Raw genomic sequence first — 26,312 nt, forward strand, 5'->3', positions numbered from 1 at the left:
AAAAGTTATTAATTTATATCGAGTGACATAATTTAACAGGTTATTAAAATGACAGACAGATTTGTTGACTTGACAGAATAATTCTTTGTTACAAAAAGGCCGTTTTTTTAGACGTTTGTCAATTGACTTCTCTAATTTGCATAAATAAGTAAATAACATTAATTATTAAGAATTACATTGGTTTTCGTCTAAAATAGGAGTATTTACGTGAATACTGAGTGAAAACGGTCCTAGTGAACAAATAGGTTTCACTGGGTGATTTTTATTTAAGGACATCCAAAATACGTAAGTTGGCCACTATTTTTCGTACTTCATATTAATTATTTAAGATGAACTTAGTGTTTTTACATGATGACATTTGCTGTATCAGTGATCAAGTGATATTAACTTTTGTGTGGGTCAGTTATTCAGTATAATTTAATTGGTTGACTGTTTATGGAGACATGTTATGCAACCATTGTTAACATACACAATAACTTTTCTATAATCATAAATACTCGTTAAACTGGTTGAATTTGGAGGGTATCGCATACTTCGGTTAAGTAAAGCCTTTAATAGGTTCCGTTACAAGTCTAAGCAAAAATTTAAACATCATCTAGATATGCAAAACAGCATGACTGTCCTTGCAGTACTGAGTCAATAAAACGTTGCCAAGTTTGTGCAGCTTTCCTCAAACCAAATGTCATGTACTTGCTTTCAAATAAGCCAAAAGTGGTGACAATTGCCGTTTTCGGAATGTCTTCCTCTTTAACTGGTACCTTAGTGCAGTCCAGTACAGTAAAAATCTTCGTGCCTTATAGTGTGTAATTGTAGTCAAGCAGTGGAAGCACAGAATATCGATCTGGTACTGTCTGGCATTGAGAGCATGGTAATCCCCACACAGGTGGCAGGCACCACTTCATTTAGGCATGAGGTGTAGCGGAGAGGACCAAGGACTACTAGATAGTAGTACAATCCCTTCTCTCAGCATAACATCGAATTCAGCTTTTGCGATAGCTAACCAGTCGTGTGAGGGCCGCAAGAGACTGGCGTGCTCTCTGTGGTCTTGATATAATGTAAGGTGTCGCAAGATAACTCTTTGAGTGCTCCTGGAGGCGGCATCATGGCCAGAAACTGTTTGAGTAGACAGACATACTCCCCAGCACCTGCTTGTATGACTTGGGCAGAGTACTCAGCTGCGCAGCAGCAAAACCCAGAAGTCGACAGTCTGGTGACACCATCAGATTACCGCGCTTTCCTGACGTTGGGTAGTAAGTTGTAGTGTGCCAACAGATCGGCACCAATGATAGGCTCATTGACGTCTGCGACGTCAAAGCCCCACATGAATGCTCGGCGTAGTCCTAGGCCAGTTCCATGCATTGAGTGCCATAGGTTTTGATCAACAAGTTATTGGCAGCAGACAGGTAGAACAACGTTGCAGGTCCACAACAACATAGTAGTCTCCAGGGAAGAATACATCAATCCGAGCCGGTATCTACTAGTATTTTGTAGCTTGTTTTCCTGTTGCTGAAGAAGAGACGTTGGGTTGACGTGTCGCAATCAGAGACAGTGTCCGAGATGTGACGCCCATTGGCGTTGGTGTACATAAGTAGATGTACACTTATGTGCCTGCTTTCCTAATTTCTTATAGTACTAATAGATGACGGATTGCTCTTGTCCTATGGTAGAAGAGGTAGTTGAGGAATGGCAACTGGACCTCCTGCAGTACCGGTGCATGTCGCTACTGTTGTCTTATCGAGAGAGTAACTTCTCAATTTGTTTGGTGAGGTGGTCGATTTTCGCTGCCAGATTATCATGATCGGCACACGTGGCTGAGCCGGCAGTAGACTCAGATGTGTCGCTGCCAGTGTACTAGACTGAGCTGCAGATAGTATGGCTTATGTTAGACTGTTCGACACTGCTGGCACACCGCTGCATGCTGCTACCGATGTACTAATTGCAGTCTGGCCTGTAGCATCCACAGTTGGTCAAGTCGCCCACTGCGTCCAATTGCCTGTCAGTCTGCGATGCATTGACAAATTGTGTGTGTGGCAGTAGACGGCGACTCCACAACATACGCAGAAGGCTATTGGGCACAGTACCGATGCCTACCTTGCTACGCAAGTGCTGTAAAAACTGCAATGGTTTCAGTCTCCCATATCCTCTTGAGTTAACACCTGTCATACAAGCTCCTCTTCTGATGTGGAAACATGTCATATCAGTCTCTTATATGCGTTGACTGCTGGTGGTGCAGTAATAGCATCTAGTACTTTCGTGGCGTAACGATGGCCTAATTGGCTGATGACAAGCACAGATTTTGAGGGGTCCATAGTAATAATGCCGCAGAGGAAGCTGGCTTTAACTTGTGCAAACCAAAGCGCTGGATTGTGTGGCCACAATGGGGCTAAGCACTGCGAGTCTCGTGACTGTTGGAATTATTTCTTCTGACGATTCTGTCATGTCGTATTCATTGTAATTGCACCTCCTGGCTTTTTTCTAGTGTCAAATCACGTCGGGGTCACCACTTTGGTCGTTACTGACATATCATTGATGACTGGTTTGTTAATAGCCTGAAGGCTCAAGAAATTATTATTTCGAGCTTGCAGAACAAAACTTTATTTGCATCTGCTGAAGGAATGAGGCGCGGAACAATAATTAGCCAGTACAGATCGGATAAATACACAATCTTACATAGATAAATGTATCTCCAAGAAGAACGTTACTTTTACTCGGGGTAACTACAAGAGAACAATAATTGACTAGGAAATAACTGCAGAACTATTATTTATCAAAACAATATGTATGCTCCATGGTGGCTGTGAAATATTCAATGCCTATTATAATGCTCCTGATGGCTGGCATGGAAAGCTGACTGACAGACGCGACGTGAATAAAACCACAGTGGTGCACAACACATGCAACACTTGACTGCACTGATAGTAAGTAAACTTTTGTCGCTACAGACGGATCAATAGTCAAAATGGAAACTTCCTGGCAGATTAAATCTGTATGCTGGACTGAGACTCAAATTCGAGACCATTGCCTTTTGTGGGCAAAGTAGGAGACGAGGTACTGGCAGAATTGGAACTGTGGGGCGAGGTCGTGAATCGTGCTTGGGTAGCTCAGCAGGTAGAGCACTTGCCCGCGAAAGGCGAAGGTCCCGAGTTCGAGTCTCGGTCTGGCACACAGTTTTAATCTGCCAAGAAGTTTCGTATCAGTGCACACTGCACTGTGGAGTGAAAATCTCATTCTGAATACTCTCAATGCTTTGTATGAAATATGTCCTAAAATAATCAGTTCAAAATTTAAAGTAAATGAAATTAAGTATAATGTAAAAGAGGATTATCTATTTAAATAGATACATTTTTACTGAGAATGTGTACTGTAACTGTAAAATGACTCGTTCACACCTTGGCTCACCTGAAAGGGATGGATGGTTGTACTTGTAGAAGTCGATGCATGACCTTGAAGATCGCTTAACGTTGGATAGCTTGTACATAAACAGATCCTACTTTGTAGGGAGCTTGTAAGTTCTTTGTTACTGGGAAGTTCAGTAAATGACTTCTTGTTTCAGTAAATACATTAAAGTTACGTGAGTAGCGAAGTTTGAGTGCTCACAGCTCTATTTCCAAGTAGAATGTTTCGATATGTCAGGGCGAAATTTTAAAAGGTATCGGCTATTCATTTCTCCAATAAGCGATCACTGTCGATGTTGTGGCGTGTCCTGTCAGGAACAAATCAATGGGTGACGTTGCACGTAATTTCTGATCTCTCTCGCTATCTTCTTCGTTTTGGAGTTGTGTCACAGCCACGGGAGCCGAGAATACGCCAACACAATTCATTTGTTGGCGATACTGGCAAACGTGTATAACATCGCGGATTAGGTATTTGGCGATAACTTTTATCTTTGGAAGCGTGGTGTCTGGTTAGTTTCCTGTTCCTTTCTTCTACAATCATGGCTGACACGTAAGTATGGTTAACTTGATATATATCTGTTTACATCCTAGTTTAATATAGTGTATCATAAACGGGCATGTACTATTTAATTTAGACTGCAAATTTGAAGTCGTTGTAGTTGCAAGTAACGCACATAATCATATGTTCTAACACTTGTGCATCATGTGCGGGTTCGATTGTATTTTGTTGGTGTTGAGTGAGAAGTTGTCTGGTAATAACTGCGTTAAGCGTGATACCACAATTATTACAGCTGCTTTAATTGTTTAATTTGTAAGATTCTAGTGTGTAAAGTTTAACAAAAATCGCGGAAATCGCCTTGGTGTATAGTTATGGTACTCGTGTTTTGAGGGGCTACAGTAATCATCTGTTTCGTCCGGAAGAATTGTCGTAAGATAGCATTGTTAAATCACGGTGAGTGCACTGCTGCTTTTTTGTAAGTGGTTATTTGAAATTAATTACTAAAGAGGTGTGTCAACTATTACACATTCTCATTGAACTCAAACTCGTAATGTGTTGACTCCAGAAAACGTCTGTTTATTATACGTGTGTTGAAGGTATAGTTTTCTGAGCTGGAACAATCAAAGACAGTTATGTTCAGAACATTGTATGCACATGACATTGATTTGTTCCCCTATTCCCGGGAAGTGTTTTTCTCCCTGCAAATGCCGATACCAGGACAGTAGCCCCAATTCACGACAGTCAATGTGCCTCTTAAAGTTCTTCCTAGTATATTACGAAGATACGGGTCATATTTGTTAGTATTAGAAAGAATCTGGTATTCTCACAGTGAAGTAACAAGTCATTACGTGAAATTATTTTGTGGTGGTCTCGGAATATTTATTTAAAACCACGTTTAGATTAAACCTGATGTATTATGGAGAAGTTTGATATACTCTTTTTTCTTATACATGTTACTCATTTTCAGTCAGAAAACTGAGAAGCCAGCAGCAAAAACCCCTGAAAAGGCTGAAAAAGCAAAAACACCAGAGAAAAAGAGCGATGCAGCGTCCAAGAAGTTACCTGCAGTGCCTGAATCTGTGCTCAAAAGGCGTAAACGCCGTGATGCATCCAAAGTTGCTCAGCTGAAGGCAACTCTTAAGGTACAAAATTGATGTTTATATTTTAATCACTGATTTATGTTGAATGTCAAGTGGTTACTTCATGTAGCTATTTGGTTTTGTGGCACAGAATGTGTATTGCATCTCTCTTTTTATGAAAGCGGCAATTTGAAGTTTCGTGTTCCCAAAATGCTAGGTGCAAGACGGGCCACTTTCTCACACTTTCCCCCCTGGAATCTGAAGTACAGTAATTTTGTTCAGACATTTAACTACCGAAAATAATGCACACGTAAAAATAGTGTGGCAGCTGTCAATTCTGTGGGATTTTTTTTTTTTGTCTTGCTAATAGAATTTAATACTCATGGTAGAATAAGTCCAAACACTCATATAAAAATGGCACTTTCAGTCCTTGCGTCCTGTCTCTCTGCCAACATTCATTCCCAGAGTAATTCGTGTGAATGTTGAAGACTGGCTGCTTAGTAGTGGTGCTTAATTCTTTGTAATAAGTCTAATATAATGTGCCCATAATTAGTTCTCACTCCACTCCCCGATCATTCGTGGCTCAGTTATTGTGGTACTTTTTAAAGACCTGTCTTGTGGTCGGTTTAGTTTTTCACATTTTTGTAAGCTGGAACTAGTTTTTTGTGATGTGATGGTTTGGTGAAAATTGTATGTACTATTGTTAATATTACAGAAATTGCTGTTTAAGAACTCATTTATTCATATTAGTAAATCGTCAGTGAGAATGTACCTGATTCTGCTCCATATGTCATTGTTTAAATAGGCAGGCTTAGTAAGTGGAGCAATGTTTTTTCACCAAATCACGGTAGAAGGCAAATGACTCAGTGGTAGTATTAGTAACACATTTGATATGTTAATAAACAATGAACCACCTCTGTGCTCCCATGATTTAATTACAAAACATTGATCCACCTACCTTCCCCCACAATTTAAGTAAAATAATGTCTGTCTGTTATACCCTATACCCTTGTCAATGCAGAACACAATATTCCGACTCCCCATCTCGACAGTCGGTTGTTTAATATATTTTGCTTGCAGTAAGGGCACGAGTTTGATACCTGGCGTTTCTTGTAAAGTACTGCATGTCTAGTCACTGAATTTTGTTTGTCAGCATTTGCTCAAACATTGCCTTGTTCTCTGGAGGCTCACACAACTTTACTTCTTAACAAGTTCCACCTGACTGACTTTTCTGAAAGTACTTTCTACGCTGGTTCATTTGAGATATTGAATGTATTAAATGTAATAGAAACATGAGAAACGGTATATTGTGGTCTGTGTGATTGTTGGAATCATTTTGCATGTGCAAACATTATTGAAAATGACGTACCTAAAGAAAGTGCCGAATGGATATGTCCAAGGTGTGCTGACAACAACTTCAAAATGATAGATAACATTGTAAAACCTAACGCAAAATCTGATGATAGAAATTCTTAATTGTTAATTATTGCTTAGCTACAAACAAGAGGAATTAAAATTTCTGAGTGATGAAAATAGAAGACTTAAGTTTTACTTGGAAGAGTGATCTGCAGGTATGTGTTAATGTCTAAACCCATGGAAAGGACTGCCACAAAATGAGGTTAGGACTATAATGGCTCCCAATAACTGGCCAGAGGTAGTGGATAGGTAACTGTAAAATTGAAGGGGGGTTCCTGCAAACCTATTAACAATAAATATGGGCAGGACTTGGTTCTACCAATTAATAGCAAATATTTTTCACTTCAAAACACAGATATAGAAATTGTCAACACGCCCATATTATAAAGGTGGTGCAGGAGACTCGGAACCTAGTAATACTAATATGTAGGAAGGAATGCGAAAATATTCAGACAGTTATGCTTGAACTGTGAGGTAATAAATGTGTTGGGCTTTGAATTGGAATGTGGTTGTTCATTATATGGCTAAAGTACCTGTGATGGCCTAAGTGTAAATCTATACTGGGATCAGAATTACTCTGTGATTGACATTTCAGCAAGTATAGCAGTAGATCCCAGCTGCCATCTAATTGTAGGGCTTTCTCAAGAGCCTTGCTGCGTTGCCTGTTTTGCAAGTGCATGCAGTGCCTTTTAAAATGTGACAGGCTGGATTCCGGCAACATTGACACCCCCCCTCCCCCCATGCAATCTGTCATTTGCAAAATAGTTTTATAGAGTACAAAGTTCACTTTGCTGAGTAACGTCCTCGTTTAATTGCTTTTGAATGTCCATTTTTAGTGAGACAAGGTACCAAAAGGTATAGTGTTGATGCTAGTTCATACCTTTCAAAGGCACTATCACTTCTGCCAGATACTTATTGATTTTGACTTTGACTGTCGGTAGTTTAGCATGTGATGTAATTTTAAAGCTAATGTTATGGCCAGGGTGTTTCATTGTGCATAATTTTGAACTGGTGTCATTTTTTTTTTTTTTTTTTTTTTCAGCAAAAGGCGCTTAAGTACAAGAAGAGGAAAGAGATTTTCAAAAGAGCTGAGAAATATGTTAGGGAGTACCACAGGAAGGAGCGAGATGAAGTTCGTTTGGCTCGGCAAGCAAGAAACCGTGGGAACTATTATGTCCCTGGGGAAGCACGTTTGGCATTTGTCATCCGTATTAGAGGGTAACAACAAATTTGTATTACTGCTTTGTGATTTGGTATGTTTGCATTGCATTTTCATACACCTGTAAATACATTTACATTTAAAAGTTCATTCTTAACAGTGTTAACCAGGTAGCTCCCAAGGTGCGAAAAGTTCTGCAGCTGTTCAGGCTAAAACAGATCAACAATGGCATCTTCCTGAAACTGAACAAGGTAAGTTTATTTTATAAGAAGCATATCAGTGTTTTACACAGTTAAAAATGCCTTAAAAGATGTGTTTTTGGTTCACTACTTGGTTGGTGAGGGTACTTTGAGATTGCAGCAGAGTTTCTCTTTTCTGCATGTTGTTTAGGTGGCCTAATTATCTTTGATGGATGCTTTGAGTAATGTCTTGCTGCATGATCTCAAAACAGATATTTATTGTATCTGCTATACCATTGTTTGCTGTCATGCACCTGTTCTTGTGACAAATGGAAGATTTACAAATAGAGAAACTTAAACCTTGCTGGGACTAAAACATCTTTCCTTTTTTTCAGTGGTGTTTTCCAACACCCTTGATCGTGATAACCATTAACTTCACAAGGAATTTGGAACTTAAACCTATCCACTGATTCTAATGTTTATATTCCAGAGAGCACTTGCTGATAGCAGATTAGTTAGAAACTTAAAAAAGTACCCCCAGTCAAATTTGCTAAGAAATTAGTGTATGTAATAATGGTTCTATTAGAATGTGACATTGAACTATGAATTGCCAACATGAGAAACTAGATGTTTAATTTCAGTTAAACATTGAGAAGTTAGATGCAAATATTAAAATGTTCGTAATTGTAGGTGGTGTACATACAGTTTAATCAGAAATGGAAACTTCTGAAGAAATGGCTCTTGGGAAGTGCCCAAATAAGAGTGCTTACAGTTTGGTAACCTTTTACAAATTTTATAGAAAAATTATGGGACAAGGAAATCTATCTGCTTACTGCTTAACCATAATTGCTGCCGATGGAAATTAACCAGCTATAAAATTCCAGTGGCTTATATTTGTTTGGTCACATGGGTGACTGTCCATTTGGTATACACCATCCTGGAAGTTATTCATTTTTCGTTGTGTACCTGTCACAGTTTGGTCTTACTTTCTTGTACATTTCCCCTTGGATTCTGTCCTTTATTTCCAGCTTCTGTATTACACACTTGGCTTTTGCTTCCCCTTTGCACATGATGATACTGTAGTTTCAACTTTGTAACTGGTATGTGTAGGTGCTAATTATCATTTGGGTATTTATCTTTTATCCAGTATGAAGTTTGGTCGTTCCAGCATATTTTGTTTAAATCTGAATTATCCTCTGGTAGAGGTTTTTGAAAGTCAAAATTAAACTTTTGTCAGTGAATTTTTTGTTAAGAAACAGAGTACACACACATTATCTGAAAAAAGTCCTATATTACTTTTGAGTCAATGAACATGATAAATTGCATTTACCATGTAAAAGCATTAATGAGTCAAGTGACTTGCCATATTTTTAAGAAGTATTTTAATGTTTTAATTCATGTGGTCCCTTTTTGTTCAGCCTCAAAAGTAAATAAAATGTCTTGAGTTACTTGCTTCCATGGTGGTCATATAATTATTTAAACAGCCAAACAAAGCCTTAAAAATAAATGTTCCATCAGAAGTTGGATTTTGTGCGGTAGTGTTTGGAGATAGCTTTTTCATTAATGGCATTGAATGTTGAGCTTTTTCGTTAATGGCATTGATGTTGAAACATTCTTTGTTGTATTATTGTCAAGTTCAGAAAGTCTAAAATGGGGAAATGGCTTACTATGCAGTCATCTGATAAGTCAGCCATAGGTTTGTTTATTCATAACTTAAGCTTCTTTTTTTAAAATGTACTAAAAGTTTTTCCTTTGGTTGGAGTGCTCATTGGCTGTATCTTTCACAGGCAACAATAAATATGCTTCGTATTTGTGAACCATATGTGACTTGGGGAATACCAAACCTGAAGAGTGTGCGTGAGTTGATATACAAGAGAGGATTTGCTAAGATAAATGGGCAGAGAATACCAATTACTTCTAATGAGATTATTGAGAAGAAATTGGGTGAGTACTTAATTCTAAAGTAGGCATGTATGAATCAGTAATTGACAAATTGTGCTAATAGTATGTGTTGTCAGCTGTGTTGGTTTGTTTACAGTGCAGAGTGTCCTTTGCAGCTAATCAGATGACACAAAAAACAATCTTCCTGATGCATCTATATGTAGTAGTTCTAAATGAACTTGACATACTTTTATATGAAATTCATTGTATTTTTTCTCCCGTAGCATATTGTTCCTTCTGTATGATATGTGCACTTAACGAGGTGCTGCAGTAGCACCTAACTTCTGCTTAAAAGAACAAAATTCAGATGTCTGATTTAGGTTCTTAAATCAGCTATGACTTGCTGGTGTGATTCATTTTTAAAGGGCATGGCTAATTTTCTTTGCTTATTCTACCCTGTTTTTGATTTTTTCATTGTTTAAACATTTTTATTTTAAATGAAACATGATCTAAATAGCACAGTGATTAGATTTGTAGCAGCTGGATTGATTTCCTTGACCAGCAATCCTGATTTTGATATTGAATTCCCTAAAGAACTTCCGTGATGGTTCCTGTGATAAATTCGTGTACAATTCTGTATTGTCTTCAGTCTGATGGTGTGACTAGTCTCTGCTAGCGCAACTTTCATAAAAATGTTTGGAACTAGTGACTGTTCAAAATAGCACATAAACAAGGTCTTGGAATTATTGGCAGCTTAACTTGTACAAAAATAAAATTATAGGGGAAGTTAGGGAGACTTTGGGTTGAAGATGTCTGCAGAATAAAAAGGAAATCAATTCCGTCAGCTGGACTAAGGAACCTGTGGCTGCAGATTGCATCTTTGTTCTTGCTGCTGTTTGGTAGAACAGATTTTATTTCTGTATTTCCATGTATCTTCGTGTTATCACTCTCCTATGATATTAGTTTCACTGAGATACCACCACATACAAAGTTTTCTATTTTAGAAAGTTAGTGATTCTGTAAGTTGTAATATAGTCCCTGTATACTGTTATTGTCCAGTCAGTTTTTAGCATGTATCATTATAAAAATTACTTTCTTAGATATGTAAATTCAAACAGAATACAAGCTTACTGGATATTTGACAAGAATTACTTGAGTGAGGGTTTTCTAGCAGATGGAACTCAATACATTGATCTTAACAGGACAAAATCCACAATTGTAAATTTAATTTTGGTAGTACCCCAAGGGAGTAATGGATTGTATTTTAATTATACAAGGTAGTCAGAAAATGTCTGAAATGCTTGTAGCAGTGTTGCAGGACGGGTTGTACTGAGACACAAATGTTAAGAAAAAAAATTAGATACGTTGCGCCATTTCAGAGCTATTTAGTGTTGGAGTTAGCCAGTCAGGTTTCATTGTAGTATGTTTAGCTGCTGATCCAGAACTGGTAACTGTATGGGAAGTAGTGACTTTCGTACATCATAATAGATGTTTTTGGAAAGCCTGTAACTGCCATCCATTTATTAAATAATGGAACACTGTGCCAGTTACACTCTTTTCATGCTTAGCATGTGTGTCTTGATAATTTTTTTCATTGTCAAACACAAATATTTGTCAGAATTTTGTTAGGTATTCTGTGTCTTTTGCACTGTAGTCATCTTTTTGAGGTTGAAGTACTAACCCAACAACAGGTTAGTGGCACATTTTTTCTATGGCATTGTTCAGTGATGGCTGAACAAACTCAAATGGCAGATGCTACAAGAGGTGTTGTGCATAAGTAGTTCACTGCTGAACATTCATAAAGAATGGGGCAAAGTTTTACTGCTCAAGAAATGACCACAATCAAACAAGAAGTTAAGGCCTTTATGTAGTTTTACAGTCAGTCCTTCTTTCCACATACCATTCATAAATGGACCAAGGCAGGTGGAAGTACTCTCTGCCGTACATTCTTAATGTGGCTTGCAAAGTATAATACAGATCTAAATAGGACTTAAACTGAAAATTTAGTACTGAGAAAAAGTATAAGTTGTTTCTGAACATGAGTATTTAAAAAAAATTTTTCAAATGCCTTTCTTCCTAACATTTGGCATTTAATCATCTCGCAAGCAGATAGTATATTATTGACATTTGTGTTTCTTAATCCCATATTCTCTGTACATACTGACATATTGTGTGGCTAGTGCAGGTGAATATCCATAATATTTCTTGTCACATGCTTCAGTTATTATAACAGAATTATATATGACACGTTAATGTGTTTTTCAATCATTCAGTAATAGTACTTCGCATCACATTTTGGTCTAAGCAATATGTATAAAAATTGGTCATGGTTTCATTGATGTTATCATTAATCTTTTCCCAGCATGTTTAATTACTGAGGTTACTTAATATTTTAAAGAATGGTTCAGTTGTTACTAAGTATTTGGATATTGTTTAAAGATTTTGTTTTAATTATTGTTTAGGTAAAATGGGCATAATCTGTGTTGAAGACTTGATCCATGAAATCTTTACTGTTGGACCTAAATTTAAGTATGCCTCAAACTTCCTCTGGCCATTTAAGGTGGGTAACAATCTTTTCATTTTTTTGTGCTGTGTATGTACTTCTTGTAAATACATGTGTGTAGTAGCATAATGAGCCTAGACTTCTGGATAGTTTTCTGTTCTACGTTAACTGTTGGAATAGTCTGTCCTTCTTTGTTCATAGACAGCACTTGGGATTTCAGGGCACGTATAGCTCAGCTTAAGGAAAAATTGTCAGCAATAATAAATCTAGGTTTTGTGGAATGACCACTGTGGTTAAATCTTTAGGAGGCTGAACTTCAAACATAATCCTTTCTTGTTTGTTTTCTGGATGTATGGAGCAGCAAGTTAACAAATTTAAGCCACATTTACACCTATTCCAACAACAAAAAATTTGTGTTCACATCTGCACATTATTTTTTTGTAATAGGAGTGCTATTAGATTTGTATTTAATGACCCATTCGCACACTTGTGCAATAGATATGGAAATTGTATCCACACTGTTCATTGGGTGGATAAGTTTTCAGGAACACCTACAATAGATGGATGTGAATGGCTGTGTGTAACTTTGTTAGTGTGCTTGTATACCAGGCTTTCTAAATTTTGAAAGAGTAAAGCAAAATGACCTAGAACTATGAAATAAATAGTTGAAGTTTTAAAACATAGTGAACTTCAACATTATTTTTCTGTGAGCCGTGCTTCAAGATGCAGAGTGGGAGGGGCAATATTATAGTGTGGTTAACCCTTTTAGTGCCAAATATGATCTGATCGTGATCCAGATTTTCGGCGAAAAATGCCAGTAACGATCTGCTTGTGATGCCCTTCTCATTAATTTTTTCCGTGCTTGAAGGCAAAGTTGTTAGTATTTCCTAGCCAAGACGCAGAAGGAAGGTCGAAGGCACAGCATATTGATCTTCTTTTCGATTGTCAGTGCGATATTTCGAGTGAAATAAACTTCTCTGGTGTTGTTTATTTACCGAGTATTTCGCGGCAGCATGGCGTTGTCAAGTAAGAAGTTGCGGTTCGATAAGAGTGATTTAGACAATAATATGAACAGTAGTGAAAGTGAAGATGAATTTGCAGAAAGTGAATCGGATTATGAGATGTCCGTTGAAGGAGACTCGTAGTTTTCTTCTTAAAGTGACGATTGTGCGTCAGCAAATGACGACGACGACCAAACACAAGTGAATTGCAGTGCAAATACTGTTGTTGAAATAATGGATGAGGCATCAGATAATCTGCCCCCTCCAAGCTTTGTGTATGCAGAAGCACCAGGCCCTAAACATATACCAGCAAACGCCACACCAATTGATTTTTTCAATTTGTTCTTCTTGCAGCAGCTGCTTAAGATTATGGTGACTGAGACTAACAGATACGCTCGCCAGGTGATTCAGTCAACGCATTTATCGCCAAATTTCGAGAATCAAACAGTGGCAACCAACAACTGTAGCAGAAATGATGGCTTTTGTAGCAGTGATTTTGAATATGGGACTGATTAAAAAAACAATTTTTAGTTGTTGGTCAACTGATCCAAACGTGTTGACACCGTGGTTTTCGCAAATGTTTTCACGCAACAGGTTTCAATTGTTGCTGCGGTTCTTGTAGACAGTTGGAAATTTCACCCTCCTGGTCACCCATTATATGATCCAACATCCAAATTTCAAGTGTTGGTGGATATTGCCAACAATGTTTTCCGTCGGTACTACACTCCACACCAGCAACTGAGTGTAGATGAGTCTTGTTGGGACAAAGGCGCACTCACAGCTAATCCAGTACCTTCCCAATAAACATAATCACAAATGGGGAGTCAAATTTTGGATGCTGTGTGATTCAGTAGTAAATTACTGTCTAGGGTTTTATGCATACCGTGGTGCAAAAGTGATGATGACAAAAATGAAATAAAAGAGAATGGCCTGGGATATGTAGTCATGAAACTACTAGCTCTTGGGATCTACATGCAAAAAGGTTACCATGTGTTTTGCGATAACTTTTTTACATCTATTCCTCTGGCAGAAAAGCTGTATTCAGTTAGCACTTATCTAATGGGAACAATTAGAAGAAACAGAAAATTCCTGCCACGTGTTCTTCTGTCGAATTATGCTGTAGGTCAGCTAAAGTTTTTCAAGGAATCTTTTATACTTCTCTGTGGCTTCAGACAGAAGAAATCACAGAGAAATCCAGTCCTCCTTGTGAGTACATCATCCTCTGCTACATCATCAGAAAAGACAATTCGCAATAGTCAGTCAAGAAACCGGATGTAATTTTTGAATACAATAAGTATGGGTGGCATTGACTCATCTGATATGATGGCATACTGCTATTTAGATGAGAGGAGGACTGTCAAGAGGTGGAAGAAGGTAGTGTTCAGCATAATTGCCAGGATTTTGCTGAATGCATATGTTTCGTATAAGGAAAGCCTAAACCCCAGCGACAAACCACTGACACAGCTGAAGTTTAACAGCATAGTCATATGCAAACTTTCTCAACAGTCAAGGACTGCAACCACAAGTGCAATAGATATAAATGTACCTGCTCCAACACTATATGGTGTAGACTCTTCCGGGGAGAAAGGAACGCTACTGTAGTGTTTGTTCTACGAAGGATAAAAAGCGGCATTCACAATCAGTATGTGTTTGTTGCAAGAAAGGACTGCATCCTTCATGTGTTGGTCAGCATGTGGTGGTGGTCAGCATGTGTGCAAGTAGTTGTCACCTCACATTTGTCAGTGATTTATGACTGAAGAACTGAGAACATGTTCAGAGCAAAAACATTTTTTTTTGTAATGTTATGTTCTTTTATTTTTTCCGTAGTGAAATAAAAAATTTGTATTCCTTTATGATGTTTTTGTTAAGGAAACTACAGAGATTCCATATACAGTGAAACCTCTATATAATATTTTTCAAGGGACCGCAAATTCTGAACACTATAGAGGAAAACACTATAAAGAGGAAGGCTTCAAAATAATAATTATAGGGCATTACTGAAGATCAGGATACCACTAATCAGCTTTGACAAATGGTGCCATAGATGACGTTTTAAATTTTCACAACATATGATATTCATTGCAAATGATCAATGTATCAACTGATTAGTTTTTTTTTAATTAAAACATGGGGCTCGGTAGGTGGATGGGTGAAAGTAAATGGATCAGTTTGTACAAAAAAGTTATAACACAGTCTTAAGATTGACATCATTCTCCAAAGCTGACAGGTGGTATCCCATTCTTCAGTTGACCCAGTTATAGAATATGAGCTAAATTTTGTTTATGATATACAGTACTGAACATATTACATAAAAACACAGTAAATGGGACAGATTAAAAAAAAAATTAGTTACAAAAAAATTACTTCAATAATTAAATTATCAAATGGAACTTAAATTTGCACAAAACTCTAGGTACCTAAGCAATCAGAAAATAACATACCTATGATTTTTTAAAATATTCAAGCAGGCTTGCTTGTTTTCTGTTTCTCCTAGACTCTATGGCAATCATTTCTTGCTCCAAATGAGCAAGTTGAACTACTGTTCTGTCCTCAAGTCTATGGGCCATCAAGTACCTCCGGAATGTTTCAAAGGCTTCAGCTGCCTTAGTATATGAGGGCACTGCCTATTAATTGGTGAAACTCTTGCAAATCACTTCCAACTTCTTCCACAGGAGCTGCCATTTCATTCTCACAGAATCCCACTTTTGTGAAACAGTTTTTAATAGTTTCAGCACTTACTTCCTTCCACGAGTACATAATTAAATTTATTGCCTATAAAATGTTCAGCTTCAGTTGTGAGCTTTGCTGGCTTCCCAGTTTCCTTTGGTCCATCAAATTCAAGGCCTTTTTTACAAGGGCTGTCCTATATTTAACCTTTAAGGGCATGTATTATGCCCAAGTCCAAAGGTTGCAGACGGCTGGTGCAGTTGGGTGGCAGGAAAATTACTTTTAACATTTCCCAGAAAGGGTACGTCTGGTGGATGTGCCGCACATCTATCCACAAACAGCAGCACTTTTCTTGCAGCACTCCCCATTTTGGCGTCAAATTCTCTTAGAAAATGTAAAAATATTTCACTCGTCATCCATGCTTTGGCATTGGTTGTATATTTGCACGGAAACGTGGAAATGTTTTTGAAGCACATCAGATTTTTTGGCTTCCCGATAACCAAAGGTTTCAGTTTTTCACTGCCATCAGCGTTTGTACACAACAAAACGGTAAGACGTTCCTTGTTCTTCTTACCGCCATGGCAATTTTCCCCACAAAAAGTAAATGTCTTATCCTGCATTAAATTGAAAAACATGCCGGTTTCGTCAGCGTTGTAAATGTCACGCAGTTTGTAGCCCTGTATCAGATTAGGAAGAGTCTGTATCCTCCGAGCTACAGTTGGTTCGTCCACACTTTTACTTTCTCCACATTCCGATATGTACACAACACCATGACGCTGTCGAAATTTATCAATCCATCCATTGGATGCCTTAAAATTGTCCATTCCTAACTGAAGTGATATTTGAAGTGCCTTCTCCTTCAAAATAGTTCAGTTTATAGGAATGTTTGCAGCACGTGCTTGCTGAAACCAAGTTAATAAAACTTTCTCCATTTCGTCGTAAGTCGATTGTTTCAAACGCATACGTTTCGAATTTCCACAATTCTCAAACCCTTCCGTTACCGACGATCTGTTTTTCGTAATAGTGTTGAGTGTTGAAGGGGCCAGTACCAATTGCTTCGCTAGCTCCACGCAACTCATGCCAGGAGATGCCTCCACTTTTTTAATAATAGAAACCTTCTCTTCCAGAGAAATATTCTTCCGCTTTTCACCCATGTCCACTGATTAAAGCTTTAAAAAAAAGTTATATCGAAGACACACACACTTACTAGGCACACGAACTGTTTGCTGCTCAGCTCACACAACATGCTTCTAAGTACTAATACAAAGCATCGACTGAAATGGCGCCAAAAAGATCGCAAGCAGAATGTGCGTCACATGTCACGTGACCGGGTTTTGCCGCTTACATATGAAATACGCTGAGCACGGGCTTTCCGAGCCAGTGCAAACTGTGAAACCACATAACGGAAAACGATGCGTCTACATCCAGTCACTTAACCGTTATAAAGAGGTAAATAATTGACCAGGGTTCCAAAAATATGAGCGTTACATGGAGGAAACTGTAATATAGAGGAAACGCAGTAAAGAGGAAAATTTAACTTTGTTTATATGGGCTTTTAGTTGGGACCGAAGAAAACGGACGTAACATAGAGGAAAACATTATATGGAGGAACGTTATAAAGTGGTTTCACTGTATACCTGAAATTTTTGAGTATGTCATCATTTGATGGGCCTCAGAGTAAACTGAAATCAAAGTTTTAATTTTTTTCGATAAACCCCATAATGAAAATAATTTTTTTCTCTGAAAATGTTATTTGACAATGTGTATTGCACATATTACTGTAGCCAGCAGCATTCCCTAAAAAGTAAACAAAAATTACATTCCTTTATGCATTAGTTTAGATTTTATTGCAAGTATGTCAGAAGTCTGCATTTTACTGTAAAATCGCATGGCACTTTTAACATGATCTTTTGAGAAAACGTCTGGCACTAAAAGGGTTAAAATTAGCTGTGACTTCTGATGTTTGGCTCACAGGAGGGGCTGCGACACCATTGCATAGGTGACACCAATGGCAGGTCAGCTTTCCCTACCACACTGCCAGCCATTTGGTTGGTAAAGTGCCCTGTTGCCACGCTGTGGATAAACAGTACTGTGTGGTGTTGCACATTAGATGCATCTGTCACCTCTTGTCAGGTGGTATTTTTTGTGTTGACATGTTTTCCAGTTAATGACCCAATGACTTGACTTGAGATGTTTAAAGCATTTGTGGATTTAAGAGATTGCTTTTGACAGTGATGACTGGAGTTCTACTTGGAATTCTGAAGGTAGCAGGGATAACACAGGAGCAAAAGGTTATTTGCAACTTGTACAGATATCAGACTGCAGTGAATAGTCAAAGGATGTGAAAAGGAAGCAGTAGTGTAGTTACAGAATGAGATAGATAGTTGGAGTTGACCTTGATGTTTCTCCCATCTGTACATTAAGCAAGCTGTGAAGGATACCAAGGAGAAATTTAGAAAGGGAATTAAAATTCAGGAAGAAGAAATAACTTTGAAATTTACTGAAGATATTGTAATTGTCGGATGGCAAAGGGCTTGGAAGAGCAGTTGGATGGAATGTCATGGATGTGTGGTGTCAGTTTTCTCAGACATGTTCAAAAGAACACACATGCATTCACATAATTGATTCACCTCAGTGAGTAATAATCAACACACCTCCAGTGTTTATGCATAATCACATTCGACCTGTGGTAATCTCAAAGTAGTGAGCAAGGATGACATGGATGGTGACTGCAGATAGGTTGTGCTAGGTGGGAGTATGGGTCACCCAATGGGTGTATCGAGATGGTCTTGTGTGATGCTGTGCCTGGATGGTGCAGTGGTTAATGCAGCACACATTTTCACTCGTTGCTGCTGAGTTTTGCATCAAGTCTCAATGCAGCTGACATCAGTAGTTCCTTCTTTCTTTTCTAGCCTTTTGCCTTCAATTTACATAATATGAATGGAGTGAGTAGTGTCTTGGAAACAGAGTATAAGATGAACATGAAATGTAAAACAAGAGTAGCAAAATGTAGTTGTATAAAGTCAGGAAATGTTGATGGAATTAGATTGGGAAATAAGACACTAAATGTAAAGGAGCTGTGCTTGGTGTGGAGCAAAATAACTCGGGGACTATATAAAGTGTAGTCAGTAGCAAGAAAGGCATTTCTGGGGAAAAATGGTAATTTGTTAACATCAGATATAAAATGTTTTGATGTCTTTCCTGAAGGTATTTATCTGGAGGTTGGCTTGTACAGAGTTGAAATGTGAAAGATTAAAAGTTCAGGTAACAATTGAATAGAAGTTTTTGAAATAATTCTACAGAAAAATACTGAAGATTGGACTGTTAAATTGAATAACTCAAGAAGGTACTGAATCAAATTGTGGAAGAAAGAAATGTATGCCACAGCCTGACTAAAAGATCTGTTAACACATCTTGTGGCATTGTGGAGTCAGTTTTGTAGTGAAGGTAAATGTGTGTTGGGGGGGGGGGGGGGTTCATAAAAATTGGAGAGTGAGACCAACTTGAATCAAGTAAGCAACCCCTTCAACCTGTAGTTAGCAGTAGTTAACACAGAGAGAAAGATTTGGACAAGGCAACTAATGTGAAGAGCTGCATCAAACTGGTCTTTGTACCACTAATAATTTTAATTTATGTTTAGTGTAGAGGACAAAAACTCCAAAATGTTAATTTTAGTAGTTTATAGTTTTCCAAAAGGAGGCTCAAAATCTGTATGCATGGGTTAGCATGATGCATGGATTGTAGGTATTGGTCAACAAGTCCATGGCAACAACTCTGACATGAATTGTTGCCTTCCAGCTTGTTGAAAATAATAGTGCACTTCGTATACAAGTGACATGTATGTGTTACATGCTGCATGTGTCTAGTGCTACAATTTGACATTATAGCTTAATGTACAGCTTCCAGATTGTGGTCTCCATGTACATACTCGAAAAAAAAGAGAGATGCTGATAATTGTATCAATATTTATCATTTTTAATTGAAATTTGTCATTAAGTTTCTAAATTTTATTATTCCTTAAATAAATTTGTTAAAATTACAAAGTACATTTTTTATTAATTTAATTTATTATTCAACAGTTCTGTCTTGCCAGTCCTTGGAATTTAATAGAGTAGTTACTGAAATTGGAACAGATTGTTTGCTAGAAGGGCCTTAAATCCCTTCTCAGGACTAAAATCTATAAAGAAACTTATCACTAAAATCAATGCAGAGAGAAACAATTTAGACCAGTTTCCACTTTCCTTATGAACTTGGTGCAGGTTTATGCTTAGATTCTGGAGATCTGTTTCTATGCAAAATATTTGTTTAGCCATCTGTGATTGCCATATATTAAAGTACAGGCAAGTTGCACTGTACTAGGTTTCCAGTGGAGATTTTTTGCAATGGGCAGTATAGAGTTAAAATATAAAGTGAACTCGGTGTTGCATCCTGTACTGAAGAGTACACAGTTTGAAGATAAGTAAAGCAAATTGTTGAAATTTTTCACTTGAAAACTTGACTGCCTGTAGGAGACCCACTTTCCAGTAGTTTTGGACGGTCTACAGATATTAAGGAGAGGCTGTGACTGACATGTTACTAAGAGTGTCAGTATATAAGGTAGAACCACTTGCAAATAACTCCTATGAAAGGATGTAGGTTGCCATGCTACAATCCTGGAAAGAAATTGGGGGCAATTGCCATTACACTGTTTCATATTGAGTGTAATCCTTTGGACCATTCAACGTGAAAAATTTTGTAAAGACATCACCTATACCCATCTGTTATAAATGCAAGACAGAAAATTCTTAATACTTAGGACAGTGGCAAAGTTGAGTTCCACTTGTCTGCCTTGGATGCAAATTGTACTTCCTACAATATATTTTACTATTTGATTCAGATGTTGAAGCCGAAAGTGAATCAGTTATGGAAAGTAAGGAAGGATGTTTAACTTTCGATTCAGTATGTAATGGGAGGTGATTATTAGATTATCATGAGTGATTGAATTGTAATAGAGGAAGGAATAAAAGATTTACAGGGGAATATGGGGTTCATAGTAGAATGAGAAGGAAGAATGAATAATTGAGTTATGCAGTAAAATGCTAAATTTGTGATCCCTTGATGCCTCAGAACATGTCCTACCAACCCTTCTTCTTGTCAAGTTGTGCCACAAACTCCTCTTCTCCCCAATTCTATTCAGTACCTCATTAGTTATGTGATCTACCCATCTGATCTTCAGCATTCTTCTGTAGCACCACATTTCAAAAGCTTCTATTCTGTTCTTGTACAAACTATTTATCATCCATGTTTCACTTCCATACATGGCTACACTCCATAAAAATACTTCCTGACACTTAAATCTATGCTTGATGTTAACAAATTCCCCTTCTTCAGAAATGCTTTCCTTGCCATTGCCAGTCTACATTTTGTATCGTCTCTACTTCGACCATCATCAGTTATTTTGCTCTCCAAATAGCAAAACTCCTTTACTACTTTAAGTGTCTCATTTCCTAATCTAATTCCCTCAGCATCACCTGACTTAATTCTACTACATTCCATTATCCTCGTTTTGCCTTTGTTGATGTTCATCATATATCCTCCTTTCAAGACACTGTTAAACTGTTCTTCCAAGTCCTTTGCTGTCTCTGACGGAATTACAATGTCATCGGCGAACCTCAAAGTTTTTATTTCTTCTCCATGGATTTTAATACCTACTCCGAATTTTTCTTTTGTTTCCTTTACTGCTTGCTCAATCACAGAAATTGGACAGCAACATAAGTGAATGTGAAGAGACATGGGGTAACAGAAGAAATACATTATTGATGAAAGAAAGGAAAAGAATGTTAAGAAATAAACAGGAAGTGCAAGGAAGCAAAGGCGACAGATGCAGGAAAGATCTAAAGCATTGGAAAAGAAATAGTTTGTTAGACTGATTTGATGGAAATCATCAACATGGAATACAGTGAGAATTCTACTGTTAAATACAGAGGAGAAAGCAGATTGTTGAGAAGAGTATATTATGAACCCCTCTGACTGGGAGAATCTGTCTCGTGATGTGGTACAACTAGGAGTCAATGTGGAAGACACAAAGGATGCAGTGTTAGAGATACAGTTTTGGAAAATTTTCAATTGGACAAGGCAGAAGGGTTAAACACATCTAATTTCTAAAACATTGGGGAAGTGGCAACCATATGATAATTAAAGTTGGTATGTTGAATTGGGGACATTAGAATTACCATCACTTTCGGTAGAAATACCATCAGTCTTGTGGAAAAATATTCACACAATCCCAAAGATACCAAGGTCAGATAGGTGTAAGAACTACTGTGAGGTCATTTTAATGTATCTGGGCTCTAAATTAATAACGAGAATCATAGAGAGAAGAATAGAAAAGAAAATTAAGCTGTTTGATCGCTTAGCAGTTTGGGGTTTTGGAAAGATAAAGGAAGCAGCAGTTCAGATGTTGCACTTGATAGTGGAATCAAAACCTAGAAAACTCAATACACATGGAGTTATTGATATAGAAAAAGTTTTGATTCAAACTGGCACGAGATATTAGAAATTCTGAGAAACAGCAATGAGCTGTAGGGGAGGGTTGTTAATATAAAATACATAAGACACAAGAGGAACAAATAAAAGTGGAAGACCAAGAATGAAGTGCTTGGGGGTTGTTTTTCTTTATTCATTTTGAGACAGGTTTCATGCCCTGGCCACAGAATTAAAACGTTGCAAGTGCAGTCTGAAACCATGTGTGTAGAACTAAGTCGTGGATGGACTTAACAATAGAAAAACCCTGCAGGCAGTTGGGCTCCGGAGACAGTGGCTGTGTGAACACTGTGTGTGTGTGTGTGTGTGTGTGTGTGTGTGTGTGTGTGTGTGTGTGTGTGTGTGTGTGTGTGTGTGTTTTTCTATTTTGGAACAGTTTTGTCCAAATGCTTAATATTGTAACAGTCTTTTTCTCTGTGCTTTTTATAAGACTTGGAGCCTTGTCTGTGGGGGTCAGCAGCAATCTATTCTTTCCATTTTGGTAGAACTAGGCTGTCATGTGAATGCAGGCCCTGCATACAAATAAATCTGTAGATTCATTTGACTAATTTATTACAGTTTATCGTTTGTATCAACCTATAGATAGCTATAAAGTGTTGGTCATGGTATCCACATTTATAGTTGCAATAGCTATTGTTACTGAGGATAAATGCTGTAATTGGAAAGAGATTCTGAAGTTTTACTTTTTGTTTCAGCTCAATACACCAACTGGTGGGTGGCGCAAGAAGACAAACCATTATGTTGAAGGTGGTGACTTTGGAAATAGGGAGGACAAAATAAATGAACTGCTCCGCAGAATGGTGTAATTGAAAGACTTTAATAAATATGTAATTAAATGTGAAGTTTGCAGTACTTACTTTTCATACCTACATCTACATGGATACTCTGCAAATCTCATTAAAGTTCCTGGCAGATGATTCATCGAACCACCTTCAAAAATTTCCTATACCAATCTCGTACAGCGCGGGGTAAAAACTAACACCTATATCTTTCCGTGTGACCTCTGATCTTTTATTTTATTATGGTGATCGTTCCTCACTATGTATGTTGGCATCAACAAAATATTTTCTCATTCAGAGGAGAAAGTTGCTGATTGAAATTTCATGAGAAGATTCCACTGCAACGAAAAATACCTTTGTTTTATTGATGTCCACCCCAAATCCTGTGTTGTTCGTGACACTCCTCCCATATTCTGCGATAATATAAAACATGCTGCCCATCTTTGAACTTCTTCACAGTACTGTTGTAATCCAAAAAACCGCCTGCGGCTTAGAATCGAGTGCAAAGCAAGCAGAAGTTCTTAAAAATGTCGGTGGGTGCTGCCACAACTTAGTTCTGCCGTCGAATATATGTAGCGCTACACAGGCATGCTTTTTAGGGTGCTGTTTGTAGGTACAAGATACTGGCGCCAAAGCCTCTGCGTCAGTAAATAAATTAAAAAAAAAAGGTGGAAGACAAGCTTTTTTCTCCGCGCCGAGTTTCGACCATTGCATTTTCATACATTATCCAACGAAGTAAATACTAATTCTGTATTGTTCATCTTCGAATGTAGCAGCATTTCAATGTACTAGGAAAACCCGACTGGCAAGAATGTTAAGGATGTTTGTCAATATGGCCAACTCGACGTTCTGAATTTTTTCCTATCTGTGAGAAGAGATGGTTGCTAATACGAACTTTTATAAATTGTGAATCAAATGCAGTATTCTCGTCACCATAAGAATAATACGAATATAAACATTTTGCCATGTATTGTTTCGTGTTTGCTACTATCTCATTTAAATCCTGTCTGCGTAATAAACCACAAAACTAGAGTGAGACAACAGCAAACGCGGAAGAATATACATATCATGTCATGTGTATATTCGTATTATTCTTATGCTAAACAGTGATACAGTCAGAAATTTTTAAATCTAAGATGACTCTAATTTCTGTGCAGAATGTAATGTACTAAAGAGGCGCCTTCAAAGATTTTCAAACGGAGAAAAATTTTCGCTAAACTCTCGTTCAGAACATCTTCTATCATACGCAGTCTATTATATGGTTCTTGTTAATCATTATCAAAGAAAGCAGCCATGTAAGTAACAACAAGTAGCAGTCTCTTGCCATTGTTTCGCTAATGAGACGATTCCTCTCTCTCTCTCTCTCTCTCTTTCTTTTTTTTTTATTTGTAAGCTGCGGTAGCGCGCTCAAAAGCAAGCCATGCCGCGATTGGCGACAGGCCGTAAATACGCAGTATCAGAGTACGACAAACAATGCATGACACAGTACAGTAATGCATTTTCAGCGTAGAGTGACGTAAACACCTATAACAATGAAAACTGCGCTTATCAGATCAAAGAAAAGTAAGCAATCAATTCAAACCAGACGAAGCACGTGAAACAGGAAGGGTACCCGTATAAATATGGACGGAGCAGCTGACGCATAGCAATGGCTACCTGGTAAAGCTTAACTGCTAAGCTTACGACTTGAACCAAACTACTGTAGCTGTATCGTCATTCATTTGACCTAAATTGTCTCATATTACAGTGGACCAACTTTGTTTCGATTTGGAGATGCTGCCTAAAACTTCTCTCCCCCCTTGAATTTCGAGTCTCAAATTTCAGGTGCGGCTTAGATTCGAGTGCGGCTTAGACTCGAGTAAATACGGTATCTGTTACATTTTCTAAATGTTCTGCCATTGAAACAGTCTTTGGGTAGCCTTCCCTGCAACATTTTCTGTGTGTTTTTTCCAATTTAAGTTGTTCATAATTGTAATTCCTAGGTATTTAGTTGAATTTACAGCCTTTAGATATGACTGATTAATCGTGTAACTGAAGTTTAATGGATTCCTTTCAGCACTAAAGTGGATGACCTCACGCCTTTTGTTGTTTAGGGTCAGTTGCCAATTTTTTGCACCATTATAGATATCTTTTCTAAATAGTTTTCTAATTTGATCATCTGATGACTTTACTAGTCGATAAGCGACAGTGTCATCTGCAAACAACTTAAGATGGCTACTCAGACTGTCTCCCAAATTGTTTATATAGATAAGGAACAGCAAAGGGCCTAGAACACTACCTTGGGAAACGCCAGAAATCACTTCCGTTTTACTAGATGACTTTCCGTCAATTACTATGAACCGTGACCTCTGCCCATTTTTTGAAAATATTGAAATCTACTCAGATACTTTTATTTTTTGAAATTTTGTAAAAAATATTTGTCTTTAGTGAAGTTTTCTTCCAGATTCTATTACTGTTTTACATTTTTCGTTTAAATTTATTCGGAAAATTTAAGTGGTCGTAACATCTACCTCCCTTGGTAGTAGATGTGACTTCCCACAATGGTCGTCTAACTCTGCAGATAATAGCATTACGTGACCTTAGAACACACAGACATATTTCTCTGGGTTGACAGCAACAATGGTGTCAACAATGATTCATTTCCCTGTGGTTCTTTGTTTCCTGCTAGTGGTACTTAGTCCAGTATTTTATACAACTATTATTGAAAGTGTATCGACTGACAGAAATATCACAGCTTGTGGAAGCATCTACAGATTCTGAAATTGCATTTGATGAAACTGATGATGTAGTGAGTGAACCTGAGGAGGAATGTTGTGCGCGAGGATAGAATACCTACAGAAGCTGAAGATGGACTTGGGGCACCTCAGATGATTATTCAGCTTGCAAGGTTAGTGACAAGTCAATTACAAACAAAGGAAAAATTTGTAGCTCCAAACCTCCTCACATTAGAAGATGAGTAGCACAAAACGTAGCGACAGAGAAGAGGAATAAGAGACGAAGGTACCATGGGAACGATAAGAGTATCATTTGAAAAGTGTTTATCACCAGAAATTGTCAACATCATAATAAAGTATAACGATGAAGAGGCATTTAGTCAGAAAATAACTAAGATAGACTTTAATTCATGGCTTATATAGGGCTACTTACTATTATGGGGAAGGAAAAAGAAAAGTCATCTGTTACAGATGTATGGTCTTACACTTCAGGATGGTTTATTTTACTTCTATCATGA

At 37.7% G+C, this 26,312-nt stretch overlaps 1 protein-coding gene across 1 annotated transcript; it reads left to right on the top strand.

Annotated features, from left to right (window-relative positions):
• Window positions 1–3,795: 3,795 nt before the first annotated feature.
• Window positions 3,796–23,143, top strand: LOC124795351 (60S ribosomal protein L7-like). The gene is made up of 7 exons (XM_047259339.1): window positions 3,796–3,945; window positions 4,862–5,036; window positions 7,432–7,607; window positions 7,709–7,799; window positions 9,515–9,671; window positions 12,071–12,168; window positions 22,997–23,143. Exons 1-7 carry the CDS (start codon window positions 3,935–3,937, stop codon window positions 23,105–23,107), a joined length of 819 nt encoding a protein of 272 aa, XP_047115295.1. The 5' UTR covers window positions 3,796–3,934; the 3' UTR covers window positions 23,108–23,143.
• Window positions 23,144–26,312: the final 3,169 nt, after the last annotated feature.

The sequence above is a fragment of the Schistocerca piceifrons genome, chromosome 4 (genome assembly GCF_021461385.2).
Source record: "Schistocerca piceifrons isolate TAMUIC-IGC-003096 chromosome 4, iqSchPice1.1, whole genome shotgun sequence".
Classification (NCBI taxonomy): domain Eukaryota; kingdom Metazoa; phylum Arthropoda; class Insecta; order Orthoptera; family Acrididae; genus Schistocerca; species Schistocerca piceifrons.